At 40.9% G+C, this 13,120-nt stretch overlaps 1 protein-coding gene across 22 annotated transcripts in view; it reads left to right on the top strand.

The window, feature by feature from the left end:
- The window catches only part of LOC123510326, a 732,954-nt gene that overhangs the window by 497,815 nt on the left and 222,019 nt on the right, over nt 1-13,120 (top strand). For 4 of the 22 annotated variants that reach the window (XM_045265377.1, XM_045265379.1, XM_045265386.1 and 1 more), the window contains exon 2: nt 11,025-12,054. The exons of the other annotated variants lie outside the window; for them this stretch is intronic. In XM_045265377.1, the coding sequence (XP_045121312.1) occupies nt 11,798-12,054 (257 nt within the window). In that variant the 5' untranslated portion in view covers nt 11,025-11,797. The remainder of the gene's footprint in view (nt 1-11,024; nt 12,055-13,120) is intronic. 22 annotated transcript variants of the gene reach the window in all.

Consider the following 13,120-nt stretch of genomic DNA (forward strand, 5'->3'; position numbering starts at 1 on the left):
GAGAGATATGTCCTGCCCTATCACCTTTCTCTCTCTCTCTCTCTCTCTCTCTCTCTCTCTCTCTCTCTCTCGTCACAAAGGTATTGATTTTATCTCATCGTGTGACGCCGTGGGTGATGGGTGACGGGCCGGCTGAGGCGTGGACAGGCTGGTGACGTGTTAAGGCGGGCGTGAGCGTGGCTGGGAGGGCGTGGGGAGGGTGTGGGGTAGGGCGTGGCGCTGCGTGGTGTGGAGCACGTGGAGGAAAGCGTGGTGGTGGTGGTGGTATTCAATTGGTGTTGCGAGTGTCACTAGTTTGCAGCGTAGAGGGTGATGCAATATTGACTTTTTGACTTGAGTTTTTCTTTGTCAGGTAGTGATGTCTTTGTCTTGCATTTTCTCTCTTATTATTTTATATGCCACGTAAATTACTCATTAGGTCGTCAAGGTTATTTTTTCTGTTATTGGAGTCACTAGAATCTCGGGTTTTTTTGGCATTTTTATTATATTTTTTTTCCTACAGGTTTTTTATTTTCATATGAACAGTTTTATATGTCACAGATTACCAGTTTAGCTCACCAGACTAATGTTTTCCTCACTATTGATGTAAAATCCTTAACTAAAATTGTCCTGAAAGCAATTACTTACACCAAAACTTGCTTTAATCAATATTGCAAACCTACAAACTTAATCCCTTCAGTATAATGACACGTTTCCATATTATCTCTGCTTACGATGTGGTGATTTTTTGCAGCTTCAGAAACTCGTGTGGGTGATTAACATAGTGAAGACTCTGGCCATTAATCTTCTGACCTTCATAAACTTTTCTTAATATCAATAAAATGGTCTAATCGTGCACAAATTTCAAGGTAAAAATGCGTCGCAGTATTGAAAGGATAAATAAAATACTAATCAAACTAATATAAAAAAATATATATCAGGGAAGCTGTAAGAAGCCATCAGCCTTTTATACAGGCAGTCCCTGTAAGAGTCAGTCCAAGGGAAGGGAACATTTCCACACCAAAAGCACTGAAAAATATTAAATCCAACACCCTTATGATCCTTGTCAATATCGTGGCCCTCGACAGATGGAGACAGGAACACGTGAAGAGGAGGCTGGAGGAGGGAAGCGAGATGGCGAGGCAGAACTGCGTAATACCCAAATGCGTGCTGCTTCTGATCCAGGACGGCTGAGGAAAATGAATATCCGTTAGACATCTTGTTTGTGTTCGTGTCAGAAGAGCGAGCGATGCGGACCTTTACTCTCCCCTGCTCAGCCCAGCTTCTGCCCTGACGCTGGATGGACAAGAAGTAGCAAAGTGGAAATGAAGAAGGGAAAGAGAGACAACGGCATAGTAAAGGAATGAGGAGATGAAATGTGGATATCAAACATATAGAAAAATGAAAAAGAAAGAATAAAGAGAAAGTACATGGAAATTAATATAGTAAAGAACAACTATGATATGAAATGATGTTTGGAATAAGAAGAAAAAAAAATAGCATAAGTAACGATCTGAAGGAAAAGAAGAAATAGGATTACGAGAAAAGTCACAAAAAATAGGAAAATAAATAGGAAGAAATGCCAGACAGTACGAAAAATGATGGAGGAGAAGAGAGAGTATCAGTGACAGTAGGAGGAAGAGGAAGGGAATAATAGGGAAAACACAGGAAAGAATGTCAGGGAGGAAGAGTAAAAGGGCACGTCAGCACAGGGGACGAGAGGGGAAAAAAGGGGAGAGGGAGAGGGTAAAGGTTTGATGAGAGGCATGAAAGTGAGAGGGAGCATCGCGAATAAGGGTGAGAAGACGAAGAGGGATGGAAAGAGAGAGAGAGAGAGAGGTGGGGAGGGAGAAAATAATGGAGGCAGATAATGTATATGAAATGAGAGACAGGGTGAAGGGCAATAGATGAAGATAGATGGACTCATGGGTGTTAATGAGAGAGAGAGAGAGAGAGAGAGAGAGAGAGAGAGAGAGAGAGAGAGAGAGAGAGAGAGAGAGAGAGAGAGAAAATTGACTATAAGTGACAAATATACCGGCAACAAAATACCGTGAATCAACTGCAGGCAATATGGGATTGAATGAACGGAAAAAGAGAGAAAAAAATTGCTTTCATAAAACCAGAATTGAAAATAGAACCATGAAAACGATCCTGTTCAATAAAGCCAGTAATGAGAGAGAGAGAGAGAGAGAGAGAGAGAGAGAGAGAGAGAGAGAGAGAGAGAGAGAGAGAGTGAATAACCAGATAGTTGGAAAAAAAAACAATCGAATTCCACTATCCCATCAAAAAAAAAAAGTCCAATCAGCTCTAGCTTCAGTAATACCTTGGTTTAGATTCCTGTAAAAGCTTAATTGTGTAATGGATCTCTCTCTCTCTCTCTCTCTCTCTCTCTCTCTCTCTCTCTCTCTCTCTCTCTCTCTCTCTCTCTCTCTCTCTCTCTCTCTCTCTATTTTGTATGGTAATAAGACTAATTGTTTTCCTTTTTTTCCGACACTTTTCACCATTAGTGTTTTGCAAAGGTTCTCGCTCGCCAGCTAATCGATTCGCGACACAGGAAAGTAAAGGCAATAAGCGAGCGGCCTTTAGTTTCATTCAGTACCGTAGTGAATCTCCCGCTTCATCCATATTGCCAGGTGTTCACTATGGCTGGTTTTATATTGACTAGTATTTTGTTTTTATATAGTTTTTTTTTTTTATTTGCCGTATTTATTAATTTATTTTCTTTTTTTCATGTGTTTTTTGGTCGTTCATGTCTAGTTTATGTAAAAAGAAGTGACCATATATTGTTACAAGACCGGTAAATTTTCCACCTCATCTCTTTTGTGTGTATTACTTTCTCTGAATTTCTCTTATTTTCTACTTCTTTAATCCAGCGACAATCTCCTTAGAAAACATGACGCGACAGATTCTTGGTAGATTGAATGTCCTAGAAATGAGAGAGAAAACGGTAAACAAGGCCTTTATCTTATTTCCCTCTGTGATCCTACAAATAAATTTCCAAGGTTTTAGATTTCACTGTTGATATTCTTACATTTTCTCCTCCTGTCCTCTCTATCCCTCGCCTAAGCACTTAATCCCTCTAATGTACTTTTCTGTATTTTAAATCTACATCCGTGATCCCTCCACTCTCTCATTGAGTGGATTCTTTACTTTCATGCATCCACTCTTCTTTCATCTATGAGCCGTATTCAGAAACGCTTTGCTCTGTCACGGCGACGATTTTCGAAGGCTCTAGTTGAAGATATTCCTGTTTTTAAGGGAGTTTTTTATGGTTCTGGTGATAGATTAGCAGATTTCTAGTTGATCATAAGGAGAAACTGTCTTAAAAACCCGGCTAGCTGTGTATGGGACTTGTAGAATTGTCATGGTGAGAGAACAAGGCGTTTCTGAATTATGCCGTATATCTCATGTCTTTTCTCCTAATCTCTTCTATATACTCCTGTCTCCATAATATCTTGGTCCGTGATCCTCCTTATAACTTCCCCTAGACATGTTTTTTTTACCTCTCATCCCTTTCTCCAGACGTGTTTCTCTTGCATCTTCTATCCTCTTGCCCTCTGTGCCCAGTGTTCCGTGTGCTGCCGTGGCGTGAAGTATTGGCCCACGCAGCTTCAGACACGCAGCAGTCTTTTCCCCACCCACGCCCTCCCCAAGGCGTGGAAAATGTCTCCTCTATACAATGAGTTGATTTGCATTTTCTATCAACAGGCGTCACTTTGCCAATATTCCTCCTAGCCTTCCTGGTCTTCCCTTTCATTGTTTCATACTTGATACTCCTTTCTTCCTTCCTTTATTCATATCTCGCTTCTTTTTCTCCTCGTCTTCCTTCTCTTCCATCCAAGAAACTTTCCCACTTTCTTTTTACGGCAATGACAGCAGTACAAGTGAACACATTCAGTCTCCCCAGCGAAACATCAAAGAATATGCGAAGAAAACGTATTCATCCGTGGAAAATGGGAAGAGGACGCCGTTTAGTTATCTTATACTCCCATTTTCTATCCCCTTGGCAACCCCTCGCGCCAAGTATCCTCGGAAGAAAATGGAGATTGGTTGCATAATCAGGGAACCGCGAGATTGGGGAGGGGGGGAGAGAAAGATTGGTTTTGTTGGCTTTACTGACGAAGAAAATGGAATAAGGGGAGAGGTGATGAGAGACAAGGCTAGGAAAGGGAGGGGAGAGGAAACGGGGAGGAGGCAGGTGTCGGTGTAATGGGGAGGAGGGGGTGAAAAATGAAGTCGCGTTCCCTGTCAATTTCCTTGTTGTGTTTTATCCTGTCTTAGTTCCCAGCTCATTATTGGTGCTGTGCTGTTGATCTAGCGAGCTGCCTATGTGTGTGTGCTTATCATTATTGCCATTGATCATCGCTTGTTTTCGTTATCTTTCATCGCAAGGAGAGGAGAGGAGAGAAGAGGAGCGTGAGAAGAAAGCCGGCCTTGCATCATTAGCCGCCTTATTGTTTTGATGTTTAGACAACTTCTGCCGGGACACAAAGGAAAATTTTCAAGCCATGTACACAAAGGCGAAACACACACACACACACACACACACACACACACACACACACACACGAAGGTTGAGGAGTGCAACATCAGATCCCAAGAGCCGTGGGTGGGAAGGGAGTGACGAAACTCATCAACGTGAAAAGAAAAATATATAAAGTAGTTTCCAGCTTGGTGTCATCAATCATTCCATTTCCCTCACTCTCTCTCTCTCTCTCTCTCTCTCCCTCACTCTCTCCTTCTCTTCCTCCTTCCCTTCCTGACTTCTGCTCCAGGACCTCTCTTTCCTCAATCTTCTCTCTCTCTGACGTCACGTATCTCATCAGTCTAGGGTAGAGGAAAAGGAGGAAGAGGAAGAGGAGGAGAAGAGGTTTTAAATGACCTTCATTATGCTCCCATCCCTCCCACAGTGTTTGGCTTTTATGTCTAAACTGCAACGTCTTTGTCCTTATAAAAAAGATGAATTCAAGGGGGTGTATTAATTCTCTCTCTCTCTCTCTCTCTCTCTCTCTCTCTCTCTCTCTCTCTCTCTCTCTCTCTCTCTCTCTCTCTCTCTCTCTCTCTCTCTCTCTCTCTCTCTCTCCGCAACAACAGCAGTAACAATAATGCTAAAATTGACTTCATTTTGCGCCGAATTTCACTGGCACGGATCGGGAACGCCTTCTTGATATGCTGGATTTCGATTTCATGTTCTTTCTTCTTCCTTTGAACCGCCGGAGTGTTGGCAAGAAAGGTGCATTAGTATTTGAAAACGAGTGTGAGTAATGTGGGATTCCAGCAAAGTAGAAAAAGGCGATTTGAAGAGAGAGAGAGAGAGAGAGAGAGAGAGAGAGAGAGAGAGAGAGAGAGAGAGAGAGAGAGAGAGAGAGAGAGAGAGAGAGAGAGAGAGAGAGAGAGTTTTACAGTCACCCCGGAAGTAAACATTGAGAAACTGCCATATTAGTTTTATCAGCTTGTGTGTGTGTGTGTGTGTGTGTGTGTGTGTGTGTGTGTGTGTGTGTGTGTGTGTGTGTGTGTGTGTGTGTGTGTGTGTGTGTGTCTGTGTGTGTTCATTTATCACTCTCCACCCATTCCAATATTTTTTTTTCTTATCGACATGGGATATTACTTTTCCCTCGCGACTTTTCATGTTTCTGCCTATTAGCATTTTGTCATGATTTTTTCCTCGCTGTTTATTTCCCCTCTTCTATATTGAGAGGCTGAGAAATTACCCTTTTTATCCCTATCTCTCTTTTTTCCCCTCGTTCTCTCCTGGGCCAAGTTGGGAGAGAAGGCAGAGGAAAGGAAAGAAAATGAGGCAAGAAAAAGCGGACAAAATGTAAAAATGTTGCGAAGGATAGGAAGACAAAAGGAAAATATGAAAAAAAATATCTTAAAATAAAACAAGAATATTGAGTTACAAGAACAAAGAAATCAAAAGAGACATGAAAGAAAGAATGAAAGGAGGAATGAGTGATGGACTGACATAGGAGGAAGAAGAAGAGGAAGAGGAGGAGGAGGAGGAAGAGGAGCGTGTTGGCATCAAGGATTAAGTTAGTATATCAAGGAAAATGAAAAAGAGAAAGAAAGAGAGATAAAAAAAGAAAAAGAAACATTGAATAGAGAAGTTAGAGTGACGTGAGAAATCCCAGAGGAGACGGATGAGGAAGGAAGGAGAGTTGAAGAAGGAAGAAGAGGAGGAGAAGGAGGAAGAAGAAGAAAAGGAGGAGAAGGAGGAGGAGGAAGAGAGACAAGGTAAGGCTTATCCAAAAGAGAGAAGGAAAGATATCCCAGTTCAGGAACGAGAAGAACGTGACAGAGAGAGAGAGAGAGAGAGAGAGAGAGAGAGAGAGAGAGAGAGAGAGACGTGGCAAAACATTCAACTAGACGTGGCGAAACATTTAACTCACACACACACACACACACACACACACACACACACACACACACACACACACACACACACACACACACACAAACTGACACACACACACACACATACCAGCACATAAACATATAAATCGACAAATATACCAGCAAATAAACATATGGGAAGAAATAGAATGAAAACAGACTTACTAGATACACAACATTTTCACGCTCAAAACTCACGAACATCTAGAAATGCAGGGGCGCGAAATTACAGGTGAAAAATGGCTGCTCAGAAATTCTCAAGGGAAAATAGAGATGAAGTGTTTGTTGAGTGACTGGAATCAATATGAGTGAATCCAGTTCATGAGTGTCAGCATGAGGCGGGAACTGAGGGACGATTTGTAGTATGGTTAAAGACAGAGAGAGAGAGAGAGAGAGAGAGAGAGAGAGAGAGAGAGAGAGAGATTGTCTTGGTCTCCTTTCACAAAAGCAACTCATTCCTTTGTTCTTTGCTTCATGAGACGAAATGCTGAAACGTTCTTTACTCGGTTTCCTTCAACAGTCTCTCTCTCTCTCTCTCTCTCTCTCTCTCTCTCTCTCTCTCTCTCTCTCTCTCTCTCTCTCTCTCTCTCTCTCTCTCTCTCTCTCTCTCTCTCTCTCTCTCTCTCTCTCTCTCTCTCTCTCTCTCTCTCTCTCTCTCTCTCTCTCTCTCTCTCTCTCTCTCTCTCTCTCTCTCTCTCTCTCTCTCTCTCTCTCTCTCTCTCTCTCTCTGCAGGTAGTAAGCACTAACACACACATGATAATTTAACGCATTTTTTCCTATACACACCACAACATGTATTTCATTCCCAACATGACAATATTCCACTTAACCGGTTCAATACTGGTACACAATTTTACTTCGAGATTTTTGTACAATTAGACCATATTTATTGACATTACAAAGGGTCTATGGAGTTCAGAAGATAAATGGCCACAGTCTTCCCTATTTTAATCCCCTAAATAATCGCCAAATAGTATGCAAAATGAATATGAAAACGCGTCATGGTACTGAAGAGGTCAATACATTACCTCCTCGTGCCAGTAGAGCCTTTCAGCGGCCTTGGAAACTGAAAATAAATAAAGAAAACATCGCTGATTAATTAGAATTCAGCGAGCGTCAGCGTGGCCGGTCAACCCAGGAGTTTATTTAAAATCCCTCCTTTTCGCGACGGTGTGAATTTCATTAAACTTTAATTACGGGGATGAATTGCGAGGCGTTTTGCTGTTGGCGGCCAAGTTTCTGCGTGATGGATGGCGTGAGGACGTGATCTTAAAGGGGGGGAGGAGGAGGAGAGAGGTGTTTGAGTACATAGCTGTAGTGTTTTATGATTTTCTATATTTGTTGATTTTTTTTTGTGTCTGTCTGTGTTTTCCGTTTCTCTCTGATGTGTTTCTCTGTTTTATTTACTTTTTTTCCTACTTCCTCGTGTCTAATTTATGGGTTTTTTTTTCTTCATATTGTATTTTTGGCTTCATTTTTATCTACTTTGCTTCCTGTGTCCTCATTCTTCCTCTAATGGCTTCCACTGTTTCATCTTCCTTTGTTTTCTATTCTTTCAAGTCCATTTCCTCTTGATTTTTCGTGTTTCATGTCCTCATTGTACCTTCCTCTCTGTGTTGTGTCTTCTCTGTAGTCTTACCTTCTTTTCTTTTCTTTTACCTCGTTACATTGTTTTCTCATTTTCTTAATTTTCTTCCCCGTGTCTTTTGCTGTCGTCTTTTCTTCTCAATCTTCCTGTTTCCATTTTTTTTTTCATTCCCATTTCTTCAATTCCTCATTATTTTTTTACTCTATTTTTCTTCTTTATCTGTTAACCCATATTTCTTCTCATCGTCTGTTTTTTTTCCGTTTATTTTCTTTGTTTCCCAGTATCAAACAATCTTCCTTTTTTTCTCTCCTCTTTTATCTTCGTCTGTTTTCTCATCTTTATCCGTCGTTGCTGCATTCATTTCTTTCCTTCTTTCTTTCTTCCTTCTTTCTTACTTCCTTCCTTTCTTTCCTCCTTCCTTCCTTCCTTCCGTTCCTCCATCTTTCCTTCTTCGCCCAGTGCTCGAGATATCAGTAAGTATTTTATCTTTTTCTCTTCTCTCCTTTCTTTTCCTTTCCCTTTCATCTGACACTTCGTTTTCTTTTCGTGCATCATGTCTTATTACTCTTTTTCATGTGTTTTTCTTCTTTGTTGGCGTTTGTGTTGAGTGTTTTTCTCTCCACGTCAGTTTTCTTTAAAAGTTTTCCTTCCTTGCCAACTTTTCCTAACATGAGCGTAAACATATATATTTTTATTACTTTTTTTCTTTATTTCTCCCCCAACACATTCTTTATACTTTGCACCGTCGCTTTTCATCCATATTTGTCTCTTGAGCGTCATATCTTTCTTATTATCTTTCTTTACCTTCGCGTTGGGTACCGCTTGGAGAACTCCTGCCACGCTTAGGAATGCATGTGAAACTACTGAGAATATATTTTTATGCAGAAGTTAAATCAAATATTGTTATACCTTTACTCACTGAATCTCTAGTCACTCCTTTCTGTGCTGTCTTGGAAGTACAGTGAATTAAATCTTCAGTACTTGAACGCTTTCCAACCTTAAGTTATGGATACGATTAAACGATTTTTTTTTACATTAGGAAGGGTTTATGGAGGTCAGAAAATTAATGGCCAGTCTTCACTATTCTAACCCCCATATAAGTTTTTGAAGCTGTATAAAATAATCAAATATTAACCAGAATAAGTATGAAAACGCACTGAATTCACCTGCATTACCTGGGAAAAGTGAAAAAAGACACACAAATTTACTTACAGCAAGGACGCACTTTTAACCTTCAAGACATCAGTAAACACAAACATTAAGAGAGTAAGCAGATGAATGAGTAACTTCCGCATCAGTTGGCGTGGGAAACTCAAAACATGAAAGCCTCTCCGTATGAATGATGAGTGTCCATTTGCTGACTCATTAAGAGGAGCGAGGAGAGAGTCACGAGTCGCTCATCAGGCAAACATAAATGCATCACCTGCCCGCCTCGACCCACTAATGGCCCGCCACCTGTCGCCTCACCTGTTCGACCGCCTCATTAATTCTAGCGCACCTGGAAGCCATTGTTACTTTACTTCGTGACGGAAAACTGCTACGCTTAATTCGAGAGAGAGAGAGAGAGAGAGAGAGAGTTATATTTTCTTAACATCATTTCGTATTTGATTTTGTTTATCTTGCTTTCACTTAAATTTTCTTTCAATATATTTTTCATGCACATGTGTTCTGTATCATTATTTGTTTAGATCTTCACTTTTATTCTTCTTATTTACTTTCTTCTTATATCTTTCCTATGGCTTTTTATTCCCCACTTTTTTTTTTCCTTTTCACCCTCCTGCTTCTCCTCTTCCAGGCAAGTTACGCTGCAAATTTCACTGAACTAAAATTATCTTCAGACTTTATCAACTTCGTATATTGTTAGGATCATCCCCGTATCCTAAGAGAGAGAGAGAGAGAGAGAGAGAGAGAGAGAGAGAGAGAGAGAGTCGACTAAGTAGCCAAATTTCCTCTCCCTGCAGTGTTCCAATTTTCTCTTCTCCTTCCCTCTTCATGGATTTTCATATTCTTTTACCCATTTACTCCCAGTCTCAATTTCTCCCTCCTTCTTTCACGTCACGCATTAAAACACTCTTCCTTATTGTCTATGATATTCATGGGCTCTTGTAGTCTTTTTTCACACTGCAATTGTATTTGTGGTCCTTTGATTCCCTCCATCCCTCTTTCCCGTTGAGGAGAGAAAGAGGGAGAGTAAGAGAGTGTTTCCATGGCGCTGAGAGTTTTGCATAATAGCGTAATATATGAGAAATTGGCTTTGCTGATCGAGAAATTTGTTTTTATAAGTGGAATTGAGAGAGAGAGAGAGAGAGAGAGAGAGAGAGAGAGAGAGAGAGAGAGAGAGAGAGAGAGAGAGAGAGAGAGAGAGAGAGAGAGAGAGAGAGAGAGAGAGAGAGAGAGAGAGAGAGAGAGAGAATTCATTGTTTAAAGTAGAAAAGTTTTTCATTCAGATTGAGAAATACATTACGGTACTGAGAGAAGGAAGGACGGTAGTGAAGGAGAGAGAGAGAGAGGGGGAGGAGGAAAGGAAGGAAGGAAAGAGGACTTGGATGAGGGAGGCAGGGAGGGAACGGAGAAAAAATATACAAGTAGGGAACGAACATGTACAATGCAATTATTCCAATCTAATGTTCTTTGAAGTTATGTTTAAAAAATGTTAGTAAGGCAAATGAGAGTCTATGTATTTTACGTTGGTTCATATATTTTAGGTCTATTACAGTGTTTTATTATTGTAATTGCTATTAGCGTATTTTTCTCGTTGTTATTTCGTGTTTTAGATGTTCATAACTCATATCTAATGTTTTATTTTTTGTATGTGATAATTTGCTTCGTTCCTCGTAATTTCATACTCATCGTGTTTGAGATGTAAATATTGGTTGTTTCCTTTTCGTAAATGTATTGTTGTTGTCTTGTTATTGGACTTGGATATTCCTCCAACACACACACACACACACACACACACACACACACACACACACACACACACACACACACACACACACAACACACAACACATACACACACTCTAATGACCATAAAGTTTCCTCACTGGTACATTTTTTCCAGCTTCCCCAGAGAGGCTATCCTGTATCACGTAACCTGTGTTTGTTCAGGTGATATGTGACACTAATTACCTGCTCCCGGATTCACCTGGGCATTATGGTACTAACGAGGGCTCTGTGATAAAGTGGTTTTGTACACACGGATTCTTAAGGTTATAAATTCCAAACTCTCTCCATAAAAGAACAACTTACTATTATAAAATGAGATATTTGGAGAACTGTCTCAATGATTTTTTTCGTGAGTTTGGACAGAGTGAAAATGGGACGTAGTGTTGAGGAGTGTCGAGTGATGAATGTGATGGTGTGAAGTGGTGATGGTGGTGGTGTTAGCGAGCAGCGGCCCAAGGAAGGGAAGAGGATGCTGGCGTCATTAAGGAAGGGAAAGTTAATGCAAGTTATCAGAGGTGAAGACTGACTGAAGATGATCAAACCGGCACCCTAGAGCGGAGAATGACAGAAAACAGTAAAAAAAAATTCAACTTACACCAAAGAGAAAACAAATTAAAGGGAGTGAATGAAAGGAAAGAAAGTGAAGACATCTATCACTAAAAGGAAAGAAAGAATCAGTCAAGCTACCAGAAAATAAAAACGATGAATGTCAATCAGGAAGGAAAACAAGTGACCTGTAAAAAATCAGTGTTTTGAGGCGTGTGAAGTGAGGAAGGGTGAACCGTGAGGGAACAGAGAAGAAGGAAAAGGAAGAGAAGCAAACACCCGGTCGAAGGAGGAGGAGGACGCCCATCACAAGCTCAACGATGGGCATCACGTAGAAGAAAGATGGGCAACAAACACTCCAGCGGGAAGTGCCAGTGTCCTAAGAATGTCAAAAAGAACAAGCACCACCACCACCACCACCACAACCACCACCAGGACGAAAAGCACGGGGTCGGTGGCGGGGGCGGTGGTGGTGTGGGAGGGGGGATTGTGGGTCAGTGTGGGGTTGGTGGGGGTAAACAAAGCCTTGGAAATCAGCAGGAACGTCAGACGAAGCACCACACGTCAGCACACACCAACGTGGTCCATTGCCAGACTGGGTAAGGTTTCTGTTATCAATTTTCCTTTATTTTTTTTTCATATAATCTCAAATGCACGAATTTAACTTAACGAAAAACCTAAAAAACAATTGCATGTTTTATATCCCTGTTTTAATAGGAATGTCTTCTATTTCTTTTTATAACTGTTATTTCCCCTCAGATTTCAGTATTCATAGTTTTGTCCCCCTCGGAAAAGGATGAAAGCAGAGTTATAAAAATACATTGGTGACGGAGGGGTTAGGAGGAAGCGTAAAAAGTTTGAAAAATCACCGGCATCCTCAAAGTTTGTGGACACTCCCACCACACTGAGGGGAAGGAGGTGTGGGAAGGAGGGCAGGGGAGGGAGCAGGTAAACGGTCCACTCTTTCCACTCCCTCCACACCTCCCTTTCCATTTCCTCTTCCTTTTCCTCTTCCTCTTCCTCGTCATCCCTTCAGCCACTTCTCACTCTCCTCCTCTTCCTTCCAGTCCCTTTAATCTTAGCAGTCTCCTTCCTCCTACTGTTCTCCTCCCTTCTCCTCTTTCTCCTCCTTTTCTTATTGTTGTTTCTCATATACATCATTATAAAAAGGAAAAGAACAAAAAAACTAAATTTGAGGCAAGCTTTGTACCTGCCACCTGTCATTGCTATAGAAAAAGGAACCAAGAAATAACGCAGGGAATGAGGAAGATAAGGAGGAAGTGAAGGGAAATCAAAGAAAATATGGTAAAAGGAATATATCAATTTTTTATGTTGTGTTATAATTGCCTTGTCTTAAATTGGCACCTGTCATTATTATAGAAAAAGGAACCAGGAATTAGGATAGAGGAAGATGAGGAGGAACTGAAGGAAAACCAAAGGAAATGTGGTAAAAGGAAGTAAAGGGAATATATCAATTTTATGTTGTGTTATGATTACCTTGTCTTCAATTAACACGAGCTAATTACTTTCCCCTTCTTTTACAGGTACGTTGATCAACCTCAGGTGACGCGCGGGGTAAAGTATACCACTTTCTTCTTTCCTACCGTAAATTTGCCACACAAGATCCAGTGCTCTATTTATCTTACCAAGGGAATTTATATTGAG

Source organism: Portunus trituberculatus, chromosome 28, assembly GCF_017591435.1.
Source record: "Portunus trituberculatus isolate SZX2019 chromosome 28, ASM1759143v1, whole genome shotgun sequence".
Taxonomy (NCBI): Eukaryota; Metazoa; Arthropoda; class Malacostraca; order Decapoda; family Portunidae; genus Portunus; species Portunus trituberculatus.